Below are 22,080 nucleotides of genomic sequence, written 5' to 3' on the forward strand. Positions count from 1 at the left end.
GTCAAGCAAAGAGGCACAGAGTTTGAAGGTAGGCCTTAAAATACATCCACAGGTACACCTCCAATTGAGTACACATCCTATCAAAAGCTAATTGTCTAAAGCCTTTACATAATTTTATGGAATTTTCCAAGCTGCTTGAAGGCACATTTAACTTAGTGTATGTAAACTTTTGACCCACTGGAATTGTGATGTAGTCAATTAAAAGTGAAACAATCTATCTGTACACAATTGTTAACAAAATGACTTGCAAATTTGGAAATTTTCACTTATGGGTGTACTCACTTTTGTTGCCAGCAGTTTAGACACTAATGGCTGTGTGTTGAGTTATTTTGAGGGGACAGCAAATTTACACTGTTATACAAGCTGTACACTCACTACTTTACCTTGTAGCAAAGTGTCATTTCTTCAGTATTGTCACATGAAAAGATATAATCAAATATTTACAAAAATTTGAGGGGTTCACACTTTTGTGAGATACTGTGTGTGTGTGTGTGTGTGTGTGTATGTATATATATATATATATATATATATATATATATATATATATATATATATATTAGGCCTAACTGTAACTACGTATTGTCAGATGAATCACCAATCAGTAACTGCCGATTTATGTCTCAAGAGCCTTAAGACATACAAGAAATTACAAGAAAAATCACAACATAACACTGTAACAGTCTTGCTTCATTTTAAGATGGACCTGACGGAAGTTCTATTCCAGCTCAGTGAGATTCATATAGTTTTTAATTTAAAAACTGAATAATTAAATAGGATACCACACTTCACTGGCCATGTTTTGTGTCTCGTACTGTAGATTCAAAAGTACCGGCTCTTAATAGTCATCAGTTTAAGACTACACTGTTCACACTCTTTGTTTTGTGCTCTTGATTCCAATGAACCGGCTCACTAGAGTCATTGGTTCGGGAATTGGATTATATTTGTTGCGCTGTGTCAATGTCTTTTTAGCAAGTTAGTCCACTGTTAGCCATCTTTGGAATGCTCTTGGGAGGCTATTTCCAGTCATGCTAGTGCAGCTCCTGTCTGCTTGAATGGGGAAAGACCAAAATCTCAAAAAGTTAATCAAGATTACAAAGGACATAAATTGTACTTTTTACCTCTTAATATACTAAAAAACTAAATTTTTACAGCTTGTAGAGCTAATGCTCATGGACATTCTCAAGTTGATTGACAGTAGATGCATTGTATCTAAAAGTTGATTGGCTCTTTTACCTGTAAGGTGGGACTTAATCTGTTGACCCATCCGTTTTCCCATTCAGTTTAATAGAATGACTGTGTTTTGTGCTGTAGATTTGGTAGAAGCACATCACTACTGCTGTATAGCACTTATTTTAACAGTATTTTAGTACGATGTTCCATTGGCATCATCAGAAAAATGCATGATGGTCATTAAAGTCATACGATTTCAATATATTTTTTTAATTGACCCTGTTCCGAATAAGAACTGGTTCTCGATTCCCAACCCCACTGGGAGACAGATTTATATTGCGTGCACACACACAGCAAATGAGTAGTTCTTACGCTTGATGTTTCTCTCTAAAAGTCATAAATCACACTTTTGCCTTGAGGTTAGGGTGATATAAATAGGATGTTTCAGAGATTGCGTAAACATCTCAGGTTGCTGAAATTTTATGGCAGCTTACCAGCATGGAGAAGTGCTCCTTTTTAATTTAGTTTCCCACAGGCTAACCAACTGACGCCTCTCCATGAGGCTCTGTATTTCAACAAGGCCACAAAAGCCCCAGCGCTGAGTTTCCAGTCTCCATTGGCTTTTGGAGAACAGATTGTACCATCAGCAAACTTGTGTCCCTACAAGCTGGCGAGCATCATTTGTCAAAGCCAGGGTGAGCGTGAGCGAGCTGCAGGGTGGCAGGGTGAGGGAGAGGAAGCTCCCAGATAAACATACCGCAGCGCCTAAATTCCTAATCACTCTGCACTTCCGTTTGTAGCCTCTATAATTAGAAGCCACTCTTTTCCATGTATTCCCAGTTGACACAAAGGCATCTTGTGGCTTGGCACCTCATTTTGGGCGTGGGTTAGTTTATGGCCAGGCTGTAACTTGGTTTAGTCTTCTGATACTGCATAAATAGCTAACCACTGTCTAATTTGCTGGCCGATTCGCTGTTTTTCTTTTCATAGGTGCAATCTCAGCGTGACCCTTCCTTTTTCTGCCTTCCTTTTGCTCCCCCTTTGCTTCCTGTCTTACTGCTGGATAAGATGGCAAAGCCACACCTCGAGCAGATGATATTTCTAAGTGTGAAAACTAAAATACCATTTGGGCAAAAATAGGGTGGATGAGCTCATCTACAACTTCCTTGATTCCATTGTTGCCCTTTTTTTTTATGCAAGTTCTTCTAAACTTCCAACAATAACCTTCTTTTTTTATTTTTCTGACCACCCAACTTGCCACAAATGAATCCCCTCTGTGATCTTGGCATTAAAGATTCAGCATTGGAAAATTGTTAGTTATTGACATGTTAAAGCAGCAGTCAGTTTGAGAGAGTCTAAATCCTTCTTAAAGGAATGGTTAACCCAAAAATGAAATCCTTTTATCCATTTTATTAACCTCATGTTGTTCCAAATCCAAATTACTTTATTTCATCTGTGGAATGGAAGAGGAGATATTCGGCACGTTAGTCTCAGTCACCGTTCATTTTAAAAAACGTTCTATACAAGTAAATGACCGGTGACTGAAGCTAACATTCTGCCTTGCGTCTTATCAGAAGATAAAAGAAAGAACGCAAGTCCTGCAAGTTTGGAACTTCCAAGATGGTGAGAAAATGATGACAGAACTTTCATGTTTGGGTGAATTATCCCTTTAAATCTTAGTCTTGGAGAAAGTTTCCAAAGCTGTGGTGACCTGACTTTGATGTCTCTGTGCAAAAATAGCCTGTAGAGCTGTCACACTGCTTTTAAGAATGAGTTGTATGCGGATTTGCATTTTCTGGAAGGTTAGATTTTGTTTTATACTGCCGTGGTTTAGTAAGTGTGTTGTTTACAGTAAGACCTTATAATTTCTGTAGTTTCAATAACTTCAAATAAAAGTGGGAAAATGAGAGTCTCCGTCATTAGAGGTTCCACTTGGGTTCTTCTGTGGTTGTTTAAAACAGATCCACATACTCTCAGCCCTTCCAGCTGAGGGAAGATCTTGGCATGCAGTTTATTCTAGAACATAAATTGCAGTGGAAGGCCTATGAAACATGATTGCCCTTTACAACCATGTAAACGTGTTTCATGAAATGTTCAGTCCTTGAATGCAGCCTGGGTGCCATCTTTTTTTACTTAGATGTTCTTCTCAGTCAAGTTTAAGCCCAGAATATTTTCTCATCAAGCATGTGAAACATTGTTTTGTAGCAAACAGGATTTTTCTGTTCACACTGTCTATTTTCTATTGTTTTTCTATACAAACGTGCTAGACAAACATCCTTGACCGTTGTGCCGTGTCTTGCTGTTTTTTCAGAATCTCATGCATGAGTGCCACATTTTTTGTTTAAAAGAACTACAACTTTTACAAATTTGTCTTGTGACACCTGTGTTCTGTTACTTGTTTGGCTATGTCTACTTGTGCAAGGATAAGGCTCCTTCCTGGGTTACAAAAATATGGGAAGAGTTGCTTTTTTATTTTATTTTATTTAGTTTCAATCAAAACCCATTTGGTGAATTGATAAATGATTGGAAGTTTATCTCTGATCTACAGGTATGTTGTTGGTGACTGCAGACACACTTGGCCATGACTTCCACGTTTTTCAAATCGTGACTCACCCATGGGCATCTTCCCAAAGTGCGGTTCATCATTTGTACACACTTCACAGAGGAGAGACTGAGGCTAAGGTAAGAAAATACAGTATGTGTACACATTCACATACATTTACATAAAAACCTTTTCTTTGGGATTCGTAAGCAGCACGGTACTTACCATGCTGCCCATCTGCTATTTTTTTCAATCTCTTCATCTTTAGCACACATGCACAAACTCTGACACATAAATTTGTATCCTCCAAATGGAGGATGTATCAACAATAAAACAAACTGTCTTGCATTGAAATAATACATGGGCAGTGTGGGATATTAAGTCAAACTTCAAAGCTCCCCCTCCCATCCCTCGCTGACATACACATGCTTATGTACACTCACGCTATTTTCGGGGGAGTTATTGAGGTGAAATATTGCCTTTCCGGACTCTTTTAATCATTAGCATAATCATTTAAAGTCTTGTTGGGCCACCCACAACTGTTTACGGTTGCTTGTGCTTATACATCTCTGGAAATGCGCAATATGAACATGCTTTTCATCGTCCGTGAATCCCTGTGTGTTGTCTAAATACTGTCAAGTGAGGAGTCTTGGTACCACTGAGTTCCACACACAGAAGAAGACTGCACTGCTGTCTGAAATGGCTCTGGCTTTTTTGGAGGATGTAGGGTAATACAAGTCAGGGTTACTCTAGTTTTGAATTTTTAATTTCAATATGTCCATTTCAATTTAGTTTAGTTTTTAGTTTTCACTCTATGATAGTTTTAGTTTAGTTTTAATAGCTATAGATTTTTACTTTAGTTTTATTATTTTTGGTCTGCCGTCGTTACATTTCATCGGGACGTTTAGGGTTATTGCTATCTAAAGTAGTAGCATTTTCATGTTTTTTGAAGACAGGTTGTTAATGTTTCACATATTGTAATGACCTTTTTATTCATAACAAAACTGAATGTGTTGACGTTTTATTTTATTGGTTTTAGAGTCATGAAAATTTGTTTAGTTCAGCTTTATTTCAGTCAATGAAAATGTTTTAATTTTTGTTTTAGTATTTGTTAACATGCTCTTTTGTGGTTATTTAAAGATCTAGTTACTGTTCAACTGTTTTAAACTACAAAGGTTAATTTGGAGAACCCCAGTACAAAACAAAATTACGTTTACCCACGTGGAATCTTTGTGTTCTCAGCAGTACATATTTGCTTATTCTGAAACTCCCTCCCCTGTGGCTCCCACGTTTAGTTTTCAACACTCTGGAATCCGAAGACCTGAAACTATTAGTCTTTCCAATGTGTTTTCAATAACCAAGATTGAAAAAAAAAAAAAAAAAAACATACTATATATATATATATATATATATATATATATATATATATATATATATATAAAGCTTAAGAAAAGTTGCTAAAAATAGCTCCGATAGATTGTGAGAGCTTAGATTGTGCTCCTGAACGGAGCTTTTACTGTTGCACCTCAGGATCAAGCTTGGGGCTTGTAACTTTGGCTATGAGGTCGTAGCCAGAGAACATTCCCACTAGGTCACCATATTACAACATCTTGCGTCTTCAGAACCACTCTCTCTTTAATTCCTGTAAATATGCTGTTGAAAGCACAGAAGAGCCTGCATTTGATTTATTTTTTTACATTTCAGCACAGCTATATGAATGATAGTTCCAGAATCAACTTAAGGTTTATTTGAAACAGAATTGGACTTCTGATTGTGTCCATTTACAATAGGTAGCTAAATGCTTGTTGCGTTTTAGCTTCACTTGAGCTTTTGGTGACTATGATTTTCAAAATGGGCACTAATTTAAATGTACGTTTGACCATAAAAATGTTTTTATATATATTACTCTTTTTTTTTTTTTTTTTTTTCCTAGATTATTATTATTTTTAATGATTTATAGGGATCTTTTTTTACTGCAAGGCCTGACACTGCATTGTATTTCAGTAGTTAACAAATGTTAAAATCTTTATTAATCCATATGAGAAAGTGTATATTATTGCGGTGACTGGCAAGGCCTGACAATTTCCATGATTTTCATTTATAAATAATTGGGTGTTTGGATCAGCAATTTCATTTTGATCTATCAAATAACTGAAGGACACAGTAATATTTCGGTAGTGAAATGAGGTTTATTGGATTAACAGAAAATGTGCAATATGCATCAAAACAAAATTAGACAGGTGCATAAATTTGGGCACCCTTGTCTTTTTGTTGGAACACACAATTGGTTTGGTGAGCTCATTAAGCCTTGAACTTCATAGACAGGTGCATCCAATCATGAGAAAAGGTATTTAAGGTGGCCAATTGCAAGTTGTTCTCTTTTACTGTCCTCTGAAGAGTGGCAACATGGGGGCCTCAAAAGAACTCTCAAATGACCTGAAAACATAGATTGTTCAACATTATGGTTTAGGGGAAGGCTACAAAAAGCTATCAAAGCTACAAAAAGAGATTTAAGCTGTCAGTGACAACTGTGAGGAACATAGTGAGGAAATGGAAGACCACAGGCACCAGTTCTTGTTAAGGCCAGAAGTGGCAGGCCAAGTAAAATATCGGAGAGGCAAAGGCGAAAGATGGTGAAAATGGTCAAAAACAGCCCACAGACCACCTCCAAAGACCTACAACATCATGTTGCTGCAGATGGTGTCACTGTGCATCGTTCAACAATTCAGCGCACTTTGCACAAGAAGAAGCTGTACGGGAGAGTGATGCGGAAGAAGACTTTTCTGCACACACGCCACAAACAGAGTCGCTTCAGGTATGCAAACGCACATTTGGACAAGCCAGCTTCATTTTGGAAGAAGGTGCTGTGGACAGATGAAACAAAGATTGAGATATTTGGTCCTAACAAGGGGCGTTTTACATGGCGGCAAAAGAACACAGCGTTCCAAGAAAAACACTTGCTACCCACAGTCAAATTTGGTGGAGGTTCCATCATGCTGTGGGGCTGTGTGGCCGGTACTGGGAATCTTGTTAAAGTTGAGGGTCGCATGGATTCCACTCAATATCAGCAGATACTTGAGAATAATGTAGAGGAATCTGTCACAAAGTTGAAGTTATACCAGGGCTTGATATTTCAACAAGACAACGACCCAAAACACTGCTCCAAATCTACTCTGGCATTTATGCAGATGAACAAGTACAATGTTCTGGAATGGACATCCCATTCCCCAGACCTGAATATCATTTGAAAATCTGTGGGGTGATTTGAAGCGGGCTGTCCATGCTCGGCAACCATCAAACCTAACTGAAGTGGAGATGTTTTGCAAGGAGGAATGGTCCAAAATACCTTCATCCAGAATCCAGACACTCATTACAGGTCTAGAGGCTGTTATTTCTGCTAAAGGAGGCTCAACTAAATATTGATGTGATATTTCTGTTGGGGTGCCCAAATTTATGTACCTGTCTAATTTCATCTATGTCCTTCAGTTATTTGATGGATCAAAATTACATTTACATTTATGTATTTGGTATACACTTTAATCCAAAGTGACTTACAGAGCCCTTATTACAGGGACAATCCCTGTAAAAAGTGCCTTGCTCAAGGACACGATGGTGGTGGCTGTGGGGATCGAACCAGCAACCTTCTGATTACCGGATTACCAGTTATGTGCTTTAGACCACTACACCACCACCACTTCAAATCAGCAAAATGAAATTGCTTATCCAAACACCCAATTATTTATAAATGAAAATCATGGAAATTGTCAGGGGTGCCTAAACTTTTGCATACGCCTGTATGTGTGTGTGTGTGTGTGTGTGTGTGTGTGTGTGTGTGTGTGTATATATATATATATATATATATATATATATATATATATATATATATATATATATATATATATATATATATATATATATTTTAGTCTCTCAATTAATATTAAGTCATAAAAACAGCATGCCTCTAATTATACAAAAATTAAACAAATGTTGGTAAAATGTGTTTTAGATTAAATATAGCATGTCACAAATCAGGACTTGGCCATCTGTGATATTTCATGTCAACTACCAGTTATATGATTTTCTGTTTGTTTTTATTTGTCACTGTAATTATTAAAACAACTTCTAAAGTGAGGATAAGACTATATGGTGTACAGGTCTTTTTGAATAGTTGAATAGTTTAAGCGGACATCTAAGGACATGATCTGATCATTAGCGACTGCCAAGGGTTTGTAATCTATCTGGGTGCTCTAAAGTTTAATTTACTTTTGTGATCTATTAGTCTATTGCACAAATCAGTTTGGGAAATAACTGCAGTGATTTAGTTTTCCTCTCTCCTAAAAGCTGTTTCATCCATTTAGCCTTGCAGCTGTTCCCCCCGAATATCTCCTTTAGCTGGCAAATTGTAAGGTTTTATTTGCTTAAGTAGAACTAATATTTATCCCGAAAGGGCATAGACCCTTACTTTCTTGGCTTGTGTCATGTTTGGAAACGCACACAAACCTGATCTCTGCTCTAGTTCATAGAACTCACACACTCACATTCACACTGACACATTCTGTCTCAGCCTGATCTCTAAAAGCATGCCAGACATATTTCCCCCAGTTAAAATTTTTACATTACAAATATTAACACTACATTGGAATAAAAACTCTTTCACCATATATTATTTGCCTATGAGTGCCATGCAAATGTATAAAGCCAAGTCAGGTGTTATGTCTATAAGGAAGACTTGTAGTTTTTAACTCATATTGGACTTTATATATTATGTCTATTTCAGGAGGTTTATCCCTTTTCTTTATTCATATATTGCTTTATCCCTTTACCCTTGAAGTGCACTCTGTGCCTGGTCACAAAATGCACAATTGCAGGCTGGGTACTGGCCTGTGGGTGATGTTTAAGTTCCTCTTGCTGCTTCTGCTTATTGTGAAGGTGTGATTACCTTAGCCAGCACCTCTAGGCATGGCAGGCATCTGGAACGGAGCGTGTAAAACATTCTCATTCTCCACTCCAGTGTGGCCCGCAGCTCTGCTGAGATGAGAAAGTTGGTTAATGTGTCACCGGCTCATGCCAGGTTTGCTGCCTGGCCATGCATTGGCTTTGATCTGGAATTGTAAACAGCACAAACTGCAGAAAGCAAGCACCCTCCAAGATGCATTATCTTGAGCTGAACAAATAAATGGAGTGATAATGCCTTGTGAGTGGACGCAGGCATCCAGCCTTATCTGGCTGGCTGGCTGGCTGACTGTGCTTGTTCTGACTACCAGTTTGCTCTCAGGACTGACCTTACTGTGTGTGAAGGTAAATACTGTAAGCCACCACTGATGGCCGTCATCGCCTGGGGCCATACACTGTTTTAGCTGTTTTAGCATTACCTGACTGACCAAAAAGCTAATTTGTTTTGTTCCCTCTCTCTAATTAAAGGGATAGGTCACCCAAAAATGGAAATTGATTTCAATTTTCATTATTTATTCACCTTCATGTTGGTCCAAACATGTATGACTTTCTTTCCAAAACAGAATACAAAGGAGATGGCTTAATGAAAATACCAGTCCATCTTTTCAGTACAATGGTAGTCCGCACTAACTACTTTTGATACTTTGGGGTCCCTTTAAAAGCTTTAAAGTGAGTAGCAATCAACTGCTATTGTATTGAAAAGTCGGAACACAATATTTATAAGAACATGTCCTTTGTGTGCTTAATAAGAGAGAAAGTCATCTGAGATGAGTAAATCCATCTGCAATCCTTTGTTTGGTCACCTGATAATTCTCATTTCTGCATCTTTTTCACTGATAACTAAGTGGATCAGGCGCTATGTGAAAAAACATACAAAACAATGAAATGGAATGATATCACTTCTGACCAGGAAGTGGTCACTGATTTTCAGTCATCGCTCCTCTCTGAATTTGTGTGTACACCCTTTAAACTGATCTGAGACTGATAGTGCAGAATGACCTAGAATCAGATCAGACAGTTGCATTCCAGTAACTGATCACTATCCATAAAAAAACTGCCATAAAAAAGCCATTAGGTGTACCTTGCTGATGACCTGTGGTAACTCCAAGTGTAAGATTTCTTGATATACATACATGCTTTGGACATTTTGTTTTGGTTTATCTCCCTGGCTTTCCTTTAATCTGGACCACTTCTTGGGCAATGGTCCATCAATCTGTTTAGAGATCTGTGTTGAGAGGTGTTCACAAAGAAAGTGTTTTTGTGTCGAAATTAAAGTATGAATCCGAATACAAGGTTCTTGAAAAATGTTTTTAAAAGTCATTCTTAATTTTGCACAGCATCTTAAAAATACAACACTGAGGTGTTGAAAAATGGTGGGACATGACACAACACCAATATCATCTATTTTACACATGGGGACATAGACCACTGATAGTGCTAAAAATAGTGCAAGCAAAACACAAAAATGCATCCTATGTTTATGCCTCCTTAGAATGCACAGGATGTGCTATAGGCTGTGGTAATGTGTGGTAAGATGCTTTTGAGGTCAATGGTTTGAAATTTCAGGTTTTTCGTGTCGATAACGAGATCTGGTGATCAGCTTGGAACTTCTCCACCCAACACGTTGGCGTTATTATCAACAGCTCTCTCTCATTCCTTTCAACTGTTCCGTGACACATTTTTGGAAGATTTTATCTGTTCTTCTTTGCCAGAAACTTTATGAAAATATAACAACACCTATGAGTTACAAAAAGAAAAGACACAAAGCATTCCTTAAGTCTCTGAAAGTAGGAAGGTATTGCTGTAATGTGTTAACATCCTGAGAGTGACTGCTGTGTGCATTTCCCATTCCCTTTATGATTTGTAAATAAGTAAAAATAAAAATAAAATCTAGAGAAAATAGTTTCCCCTAAAAACTGATGTCCACATATGTTGACAGCTGGACAAAGTTATGAAATTTTAAATCACACCAAGCTATAGAAATATATATATATATATATATATATATATATATATATATATATATATATATATATTTTTTTTTTTTATCAAATATGTTTTTATTTTGTTTTGTATTTGTTTCCAAGAGTGTTGGTTATTCATGTTTTTGAGACATTAAAGACATTGCAGCTGATTTTCTTGAAAGCTGAATTAATCATTCTTATTAAAGTAATGGCCAGTATCATCCGGTCACCTGCAACCATAAAATTAAGCATGATAAATTCTGAATCTAAGTGTTGATGACCATTTCCCATGTCTGTCAAACAGGTTGAGTGGTCCAAACTTCATCTGCTGCCTGAAACTAAACTTTTAGTCGAAAGTTTATGCACTTAGCTGCATAGAAAGCTCTTTGCTCCCTATTTAGTGAATTACTTAACCTCCAGTGTGCTGTCTGCCTGCTGGTCTCAGAACAGTTTGAAATGCTCATTTTAATCCTAACTTCATATAAAGCCTCTGAAAGCAACAGTTATCAGCTTTTAGATAAACCCATTGATTCTCAATGTGAAAATGCACAGTAAATATAGGAATGCATTTACTCATGTTACTGAATAGAACCTTATTGTACAGTGCTAAAATAAAATATAACAAGATGTAAGTGAAATGACCCACTGATGTGTTAATGTTGAAAGTTGTTCCAAGTAACTAACTTGTTTTTCAACTTTTGAGGGAATAATGTCCCAAAATACACAAATGTGGACATTTTGTTTGTCAGAGTGCTGACACATGAAAAATAATACATTTAAAGCAGCATATCAAACTAAACGAAAGACACTACTCTTTACACCCAAGGAGGTTTCAATGAAAAAACTTAAAGCAGTTTCTTACCAGAGGCACTTTAGTTGGCTTTGTGCCTGTATAAGCACTTTAAATGACAGTCTAGTGTGTTGTGAACATTGCTCAGTCAGTTTAAATGAATTTAAAGCCAAAATACAATGTTTATGCATGTGGATGTAGGGTTGCACATGGTAAAAAAAAAAACTTCTACCTCCTACTCTCAACCAATATCCTGTAGTGAAGTTTTAATAAACGATATGCTTTGTATACCTGTTGTGTTTATAGATCCAGTTGTTTCCCCAACCAACACCGCACAAGGTTTTTAAGCTCCTTACCCATTTTCTTCTATCACTCTAGGTGCAGGACATCTGCTTCAGCCACGACTGTCGCTGGGTGGTCATCAGCACTCTTCGTGGCACCTCACATGTCTTTCCCATCAACCCTTATGGCGGAGCGCCATGCGCACGCACCCACATGTCTCCACGTGTGGTCAATCGTATGAGCCGTTTCCAGAAAAGCGCCGGACTGGAGGAGATTGAACAGGAGCTAAGCAGCAAACAGAGCGGCCGATGTAGCCCCGTTCCTGGCCTCTCTAGTAGCCCTTCTGGATCACCACTACACGGTGAGCTAACACACTTTATTCTTAAACACACACAATTATATATGCCATATTGGACTCCTTCAGAAACAGAAAAACAAAAACCTGTCTTTACCTGTGATTGGTAAGTCATTGTATCCTGGTCATTCGGGCTTAATCAAGTCACTCCAGCAGACCTTGTGGTTGAGCCCATTGACCTCTGTCACAATACTGTGATGTTTGTCAAACACTGTCCCTGGCTGCAAGCACTGACACTGACCACCTCTGACTGTTACGTAGATTAACACGCACACATACTTTTCTCATCTCTGTGCTGATTATCACAGGAGCTAACATGCCTGCGAGTATTATGTACCCATCAACATTTTCCAGTCCACATAGCATAGGTCTAATTAATCAATTCCCCGTACATGCTGAATGTGCCACAATGATATCGACGGTAGAGACTGGTTTCTTATGGGGTGTTTGCAAAGTCTTTTCAAAGGGTTCAAAAGACACTCTCTTACTCTGTCACCCAAAGTCTTCTAAAAAACTGACCAGCTGTGGACAAAATGTTCTGCAAATGGTAAATGGTCTGCACTTATATAGCGCCTTTTTAACCTTAGCGGTGTTCAAAGCACTTTACACTGCGTCTCATTCACCCATTCACACACACCAATGACGGCAGCGCTGCCATGCAAGGTGCTAGCCTGCCATTGGGAGCAACTTGGGGTTAAGTGTCTTGCCCAAGGACACTTTGACATGTGGAGTCATGTGGGCCGGGAATCGAACCACCAACCCAGCGATTAGTGGACAACCCGTTCTACCACCTGAGTCACAGCTGCAAAACTATTAGCAGTGACATAAAAAGTTTCGCAAAGTTTTCTGCTTCAGTTGTTGTGGTGTTGATTCACATTGTTTCTACGTTATTGTGCAGAGTGATCAGATGCATTTAAAAAAAAACCCACTCAAATTTCACAGTTTTTTTTCCCTGGCACAAAATGACCAGCTAACATAATTTCACTAATCATATAAGCAGCACCTGGGAAAGTGTGAACAAGTGCCAGTCAGGTGAAATCACTATCATTCTGATTGGATAATAAGAGCAGACTGTTTGCTATAAAAGGACGGAAGAAGTGCTTCCAATTATTGTGTTCTTGTTCTCAATGGCTACCTCTAAAGAAAGACATGCAGCCATCATCGCTTTGCATCAAAATGGCCTCACATGCAAGGAAAATGCTGCAAAGAATATTGCACCTGAAAGAACCATTTACCGGATCATCAGAAACTTCATGGAGAGAAGTTCAACTGCAGTGAAGAAGGCTTCAGGACGTCCTAGAGTGTCCAGCAAGTGCAAGGACCGTCTCCTCATGAGGAGTCGGCTATGGAATCGTGTCACCATCAGTGCAGAGCTTGCTCAATATTGGCAGCAGGTTGGTGTGAGTGCATCTGCATGCACAGTGAGGCGAAGACTTTTGGACAATGGCCTGTTGTCAAGAAGGGCAGCAAATAAGCCACTTCTCTCCAAGAAAAACATCAAGGACAGACTGAAATTCTGCATGAAGTACAAGGATTGGATAGCAGAAGACTGGTGCAAAGTTATTTTCTCTGATGAAGCCCCCTTCAGACTGTTTGGGACATCTGGAAAATCGATATTCCGGAGAAGGAAAGGTGAACGCTACCATGAGTCCTGTGTCGTGCCAACAGTGAAGCATCCTGAGACCATCCATGTGTGAAGTTTCTTTTCATCCAAGGGAGTGTGACCTCTCACAATTCTGCCTAAAAACACTGCCATGAATTAAGAATGGCATCAAAACGTCCTGCAAGAGCAACTTCTCCCAACTATCCAGGAGCAATTTGTTGATGATCCGTGCATTTTCCAGCATGATGGATCACCATGTCACAAGGCAAGAGTGATAATGAAGTGGCTCGGAGATCATTACATTTAAATTTTGGATCCATGGTAAGGCAACTCCCGGATATTAATCCCATAGAGAACCTGTGGTCAATCCTCAAATGGCGAGTGGACAAGCAGAAGCCCACAAATTGTGATCAACTCAGAGCACTAATAAAGCAAGAATGGATCGCCATCAGTCAGGATTTGGCCCAGAAGCTGATATCCAGCAGGCCAGAGCGAATTGCAGAGGTTATGAAGAACAAGGTTCAACACTGTAAATATTGACTCTTTGCATATATTGAATGTTTTTGCCAATAAAGCCTCTAAAACTCATGAAATGCTTATCATTGTTTTCCAATATACCATAGAAACGTGAAAAATTCATCTACAAATACTGAAGCAGCAAACTTGGCAAAACACAAAATTTATGTCACTGCCAATACTTTTGGCCATGGCCGTACAACACACTATGACTGAAGTGCTGGCCACCTCCCTTCCAGTGGTACTTCCTGTTTTATATTTCCAGCAACCTGTCTGGCTTCTGGTAGTGTCTGAAGCAGCACCCTCACAAAAAGATGAGTTATGGGTAGTGTTGCCAAATCAAATCAGTATATCTATAACCATCCATCCATCCATCCATCGTCAACCGCTTATCCTGTGTACAGGGTCGCGGGGGGCTGGAGCCTATTCCAGCTAACATTGGGCGAAAGGCGGGGGACACCCTGGACAGGTCGCCAGTCCATCGCAGGTATATCTATAACCCTAACCCAAAATAGATAAACATTACATAATTATGGCAGACAGGGCAAAAAATATGAATGCAATGAATCATGCTCCCTGACCTTTTATGTAAATTAGGAGTTTCATAAAAATTTTACAACCATGGTAACAATTGAAGCAAGCCTGCGATCATGCTGAATGACATGAAAATAAAAACAAACAAAAAGATTGAGTTCTAAAGTTACAATTTTTGTAATGTCTATTTGATTCTGTGCCTTCCATAATAATGTGTAATATCCTGGAATTATTTTATTTACAAAATAAATTCTATTTAATTTGCAAAATAAATTATATTTAATTCTAAAAACGAATCGGCATAACATACATTTTTTATTAAGTTTGACAGCTCTACCCATAACTCATCTTTTTTGGTGCGGTCTTGAAATGTTTTAGTAACTTTTTGTCTGTTTCCACTTTGAGTCGAGCAAGGGTGTGACATCACATTGCGGGAATGTATGTTGTCTCGTGTAGAAATGGTTACTAGCACCCGTGAAAGTGAGCCTCAAAAGACTGTCGTAAATCAGACTGACTTTTCAAAGCAGGGCATTTGAACCACCTGTCAACAATTAGTCCTATAAGCCTTCGTCTGCTGAGCCACTGTGACGACGTGTTCTGAGGTGACATTTTTTGGAAAGGGAACAGGATGGAGGAATCTACGAAACAGCAGCCTGGAACAGTGCACCATTCAGCCAAACTTGCACTGTCCAGATTTTATAACCTCAAGGATCATTCTATAATTCCTTAAGCCAAAAGACGGGAGGATTGCAGGATGTGGCTTTTGAATTAAGATGAATCAGTTTGTGGAAAAGAGACAAAGTTGTCTGCACTTCACGTGGTCCCTAAGGGCCTCTCCTATGGGCTCATACTTAGAGCTGTTTTGCTCCATTTCTCAACTATTTTCTTTAGGGTTCAGCTGTATTACAAAATCACTTGATGACTACACTTCATACTCTCTAAATAATATGTTAAATTTCACGCCAAAGTAAACAAAAGCAATTCTCCTAATATATTAGAATAAAACATTTGTGTTGCTATTGAGACTATTTTTAATTGAATTTAAGGGAAAAAGTATTCTAATTTGAAAGACAGCACCATTTATTTGCTAAACAATATGAAGACACAACAGGATTTCTTCCAAATACTTTTGTTTGACATTTTCCTTCCAAAGAAACTGCATTTTGCGTTATCAAAAAATCATAAAAATTGTTTTTGTAGTTTTTGCACTATTAAATCCTTTTCCGCAAACTTTGCAACAAATGTTAGTTATCAGACACAAAAAGACAAAAAGCTATCTGCGTCCTTTTCCGTTTGCTTTTCCTTCTGTTTTGTTAAATTTGGGGACTATGAGCTTGAAAGGAGCTGGCAGAAATAAATAATTGATAAGAAATGCTGCTGCACAGTAGTCACAACAGTAGGCTTGCGATTGTCTGCCGAGACAACTCATTGATTTAGCGAAGGAACTAGAGAAGGACACATCCTTCAAAGGTAAAAATAGAAACCGCAATTAGGCTTTCTCCTCTCCCAGTTTATCTGTGGGTTTTTGCCTCTCTATTTACGGAGCCACATCCCCCCTCTCCTGAGATTCTTGGTATTGTTAGATAAATCAACAAGTCATTCTTTGTTCAGTGTAAACAGACAGTTCATTTATTAGTTTCAAGTTTAGGAGATAACTTTCTGGTAAATCTATTTTAATTCTATCTATCTCTATTACAAGGAAAGTGAATGTTAATGCTTTTTCAAGTGCCACTGTTGTTGTATTCCATGATTTTCTTCCAATTAGTTAATGATAACCATGCTATACATATATGGATGTGAGTAGTGCAATGGAAAATAATAAATATTATTATTATTATTTTTTTTTGCTGCGTTGCATTTGGTCATCTGTACTATGGTGGTCCTCATCAGTTTTGAGCTAACAAGATTGTGTTTTAAAAAACCTTAGTAGTCCTTGATGCTGTTTAGCTAAAGTTTGGCTAACCTTGATGCCGTTTAGCTAATGTAATATACAGTTTACACTGGCAGCCTAAAGTTTGGAATAATGTACAGATTTGGCATTTACGGAAGGAAATTGGTACTTTAATTCACCAAAGTGGCATTTAACTGATCACAAAGAATAAGTCAGGACATTACTGATGTAAAAAACAGCATCACTATTTGAAAAAAAAAAATCATATTTGATCAAATCTAGACAGGCACCATTTCCAGCAGCCATCACTCAAACACATTATCATTGATTAATCATGCTAAATTGCTACTTTGGTAATAGAAAATCACTTGCCATTATATCAAACACAGCTGAAAGCTATTTGTTTTGTCAAATGAAGCTTAACATTGTCTTTGTGTTTGTTTTTGAGTTGCCACAGTATGCAATAGACTGGCATGTTTTAAGGTCAATATTAGGTCAAAAATGGCAAAAAAGAAACCGTTTTCTCTAGAAACTCATCAGTCAATCGTTGTTTTGAAGAATGAAGTCTATACAATGCTTGAAATTGCCAAATAAAACGGAAGATTTCATACAAAGGTGTACACTACAGTCTTCAAAGACAAAGGACAACTGGCTCTAACAAGGACAGAAAGAGATGTGGAAGGCCAGATGTGCAACTAAACAAGAGTATAAGTTCACTTCCTCTAGTTTGAGAAAATAGACACCCCACATGTCCTCAGCTGACAGCTTCATTGAATTCTACCGGCTCAACACCAATTTCATGTACAACAGTTAAGAGAAGACTCAGGGGTGCAGGTCTTATGGGAAGAATTGCAAAGAAAAAGCCACTTTTGTAAAACAAAAATAAAAGGTTTGAGTGGGCAAAGAAACAGACATTGGACAACAGATAAATAATCCCATCAAATTGCCACTTTGGTGAATAAAATGACCAATTTCTTTCCATAAGAGCAGGTAGAATTATGCCTATATTAGGCAGGTGGTTTTAATGTTCTGGCTGTGTGTGTGCAGGCTTGCGTGCGTGCGTGTGTGCGTGTGTGTATATATATGTATGTGTGTGTGTGTGTGTGTGTATGCATGCATGCATGCATGCATACATACATACATACATATACGAGCACCCAAAAATGTTTAGCAAATACAGTGCGTATCAATATATGTACGTTATCCAATATTATTTATTGGCTTAAGCACAAATCGACGTATATAATTTTTCTTGCCCTCTTCCCCATTTCGCTTTGCATGTAAACTTTACCTCAATTATTACCGGCCTTTAACATTTGCTTAAGTGTTGTTCTCAAAGCTGTTTACATTTTGAAGTCAAAAGCAGATAATTATATGTCTAATGTAATCGCGGGTTTCTTGTGGTTTTAGTTTTTTAAATAAGCAATTGTTGCTGTTTTTGATTCATGCTGTGCATGTCACACTCCGTGTTGGCTGGGAGAGGTGGCTGTTATACTTACTGCTGCTGTTTTTGCCTCACAAATCCACAGAGTTGCTTGGTGATGTCGTCGTAAATAAAACACGTTTTATGTACTATAGCACCAGGACATAACACCCTTGCTCTGTTTTCCTGTGAGTGCTCAGCGTCGCCTCTGCGCGATTGGAGACTATTCCGCAGCTCTCAATATTGCACAGATTGGTTTAATTACACTATAATGCGTTTGGTACAGTGAGCGTTGCAATATTGTTTGAACACCCATACTATATAAATATATATGGGAAAATACAGTGAGGGGAAAAAAGTAGTTGATCCCCTGCTGATTTTGTACGTTTGCCCAATGACAAAGAAATGATCAGTCTATAATTTTAATGGTAGGTTAATTTGAACCGTGAGAGACAGAATAACAAAATCCAGAAAAACGCATGTCAAAAATGTTATACATTTAAATGTATTTTAATGAGGGAAATAAGTATTCGACCCCCTCTATATCAGAGATTTCTGGCTCCCAGTTGTCTTTTATACAGGTAACAAGCTGAGATTAGGAGCACATTCTTAAAGGGAGTGCTCCTAATCTCAGTTTGTTACCTTTATAAAAGACACCTGTTCACAGAAGCAAGCAATCAATCAATCAATCAATCAATCAATCAATCAATCAGATTCCAAACTCTCCACAATGGCCAAGACCAAAGAGCTGTCCAAGGATGTCAGGAACAATTTACATTTGTGAATTGAATTACAATCTACAAAGATTGTAGATCTACACAAGGCTGGAATGGGCTACAAGACCATCGCCAAGCAGCTAGGTGAGAAGGTGACAACTGTTGGTGTGATTATTCGCAAATGCAAGAAACACTGTAACGAACACAAGTTGAGACAGTCACAATGTCGGGGTAAAACAGCTTTATTCAAAAAGCAGGCAACAGTACAAAAGGGCAAATCCAGAGAAGAGTAGTCGAGGGGAGCGTAAGGTCAAAGCCGGGGAATCAGAGTATGACAAAACAAAACAAGCGAGAGGAAAAGACAGGGGGAAGCTAGGGGAACACTAGAGCTGGCAAAGCGAAGGGGTAAACTAAACAATAACCAACAAGAGTGAAGCGAAGGGGCAGCGTATATATAGGGGAAAACGAACAGTGCAGGTGAGACTAATAATCTAGTGATTGGAACGAGTGCGGGTGAAACTAATACTCTGGTGATTGTGAGCGAGCGCGAGAGCCAGAGGGGGCGGGTGCAGGTGAAACTAATAACAGAGAACATGAACGCTAACAAGGGGACTGTGGAGCTAAACAATGGACAAAAGTAAAACTTACGGAAGACGAAAAGGGACAAAATGGGCAAAGAAGAGGTAAGGGCAAAACGAGACAAGGTAAATGTTACAAACACACAAGAACTGTCAATCTCCCTCGGTCTGGGGCTCCATGCAAGATCTCACCACGTGGAGTTGCAATGATCATGAGAACGGTGAGGAATCAGCCCAGAACTACACGGGAGGATCTTGTCATTGATCTCAAGGCAACTGGGACACAAAAGAAAACAATTTGTAACACACTACGCCGTGAAGGACTGAAATCCTGCAGCGCCCGCAAGGTCCCTCTGCTCAAGAAAGCACATGTACAGGTCCGTTTGAAGTTTGCCAATGAACATCTGAATGATTCAGAGGAGAACTGGGTGAAAGTGTTGTGGTCAGATGAGACCAAAATCGAGCTCTTTGGCATCAAATCAACTCGCCGTGTTTGGAGGAGGAGGAATGCTGCCTGTGACCCCAAGAACACTATCCCCACCGTCAAACATTGAGGTGGAAACATTATGCTTTGGGGGTGTTTTTCTGCTAAGGGGACAGGACAACTTCACTGCATCAAAGGGTTGATGGGCGGGGCCATGTACCATCAAATCTTGGGTGAGAACCTCCTTCCCTCAGCCAGGGCATTGAAAATGGGTCGTGGATGGGTATTCCAGCATGACAATGACCCAAAACACACGGCTAAGGCAACAAAGGAGTGGCTCAAGAAGAAGCACGTTAAGGTCCTGGAGTGGCCTAGCCAATCTCCAGACCTTAATCCCATAGAAAATCTGTGGAGGGAGCTGAAGGTTCAAGTTGCCAAACGTCAGCCTCGAAACCTTAATGACTTGGGAGAAGATCTGCAAAGAGGAGTGGGACAAAATCCCTCCTGAGATGTGTGCAAACCTGGTGGCCAACTACAAGAAACGTCTGACCTCTGTGATTGCCAACAAGGGTTTTGCCATCAAGTACTAAGTCATGTTTTGCAGAGGGGTCGAATATTATTTCCCTCATTAAAATGCAATTCAATTTATAACTTTTTTTGACATTGTTTTTCTGGATTTTCTTGTTGTTATTCTGTCTCTCACTGTTCAAATTAATCTACCATTTAAAATTATAAACTGATCATTTCTTTGTGAGTGGGCAAACGTACAATATCAGCAGGGGATCAAATACTTTTTCCCTCACTGTGTATATATATATATATATATATATATATATATATGTGTATGTATGTATGTATGTATGTATGTATGTATGTATATATATATATGTATGTATATATATGTATATATGTATGTGTATATATATATATATGTATGTATGTATGTATATATATGTATGTATATATGTATATATGTATATATATATGTGTGTGTGTATTTATTTATATGTACAGTATGCATCTATGGTTATATGCATATATACTACATACAGTATACGTGTGTGTGTGTATATATATGTGTATATATATATATATATATATATATATATATGCGACATATACTGTAGTATATACAGTACTACATATACTACATATATACAGCATATGCATATGCAGCCAAGAACCAAGAGAAATTGTGTCTAGGTGTACCTAGGAGAATTGGTGCTGTTTTGAAAGCAAAGGTGGTCACACCAAATATTGATTTAGCTTTTTATGTTTACTGGACTTTGTATGATGTTAAGAGATAAGTGAAAACTATTTATGGCATTATTTTTTTAAAACATCCTCACTATGCAATATTTTTCACAAGTTCCTAAAATATTTGTGTGTGTGTAATATGTTATATACACACACACACACACACACACACACACACACACACACACCTAAAGGATTATTAGGAACACCTGTTCAATTTCTCATTAATGCAATTATCTAATCAACCAATCACATGGCAGTTGTTTCAATGCATTTAGGGGTGTGGTCCTGGTCAAGACAATCTCCTGAACTCCAAACTGAATGTCAGAATGGGAAAGAAAGGTGATTTAAGCAATTTTGAGCATGGCATGGTTGTTGGTGCCAGACGGGCCGGTCTGAGTATTTCACAATCTGCTCAGTTACTGGGATTTTCACGCACAACCATTTCTAGGGTTTACAAAGAATGGTGTGAAAAGGGAAAAACATCCAGTATGCAGCAGTCCTGTGGGCGAAAATGCCTTGTTGATGCTAGAGGTCAGAGGAGAATGGGCCGACTGATTCAAGCTGATAGAAGAGCAACTTTGCCTGAAATAACCACTCGTTACAACCGAGGTATGCAGCAAAGTATTTGTGAAGCCACAACACGCACAACCTTGAGGCGGATGAGCTACAACAGCAGAAGACCCCACCGGGTACCACTCATCTCCACTACAAATAGGAAAAAGAGGCTACAATTTGCAAGAGCTCACCAAAATTGGACAGTTGAAGACTGGAAAAATGTTGCCTGGTCTGATGAGTCTCGATTTTTGTTGAGACATTCAGATGGTAGAGTCAGAATTTGGCGTAAACAGAATGAGAACATGGATCCATCATGCCTTGTTACCACTGTGCAGGCTGGTGGTGGTGGTGTAATGGTGTGGGGGATGTTTTCTTGGCACACTTTAGGCCCCTTAGTGCCAATTGGGCATCGTTTAAATGCCACGGCCTACCTGAGCATTGTTTTTGACCATGTCCATCCCTTTATGGCCACCATGTACCCATCCTCTGATGGCTACTTCCAGCAGGATAATGCACCATGTCAC

The 22,080-nt window shown here is 38.6% G+C and overlaps 1 protein-coding gene across 5 annotated transcripts in view; it reads left to right on the top strand.

Moving 5' to 3' along the window:
• Positions 1 to 22,080, top strand: part of bcas3 (BCAS3 microtubule associated cell migration factor) — a 286,192-nt gene that overhangs the window by 58,089 nt on the left and 206,023 nt on the right. For all 5 annotated transcript variants that reach the window (XM_052109835.1, XM_052109836.1, XM_052109837.1 and 2 more), the window contains exons 14-15: positions 3,719 to 3,852; positions 11,798 to 12,062. In XM_052109835.1, coding sequence (XP_051965795.1) covers positions 3,719 to 3,852; positions 11,798 to 12,062 — 399 coding nt within the window. The remainder of the gene's footprint in view (positions 1 to 3,718; positions 3,853 to 11,797; positions 12,063 to 22,080) is intronic.

This window comes from Xyrauchen texanus, chromosome 38 (genome assembly GCF_025860055.1).
Source record: "Xyrauchen texanus isolate HMW12.3.18 chromosome 38, RBS_HiC_50CHRs, whole genome shotgun sequence".
NCBI lineage: Eukaryota > Metazoa > Chordata > Actinopteri > Cypriniformes > Catostomidae > Xyrauchen > Xyrauchen texanus.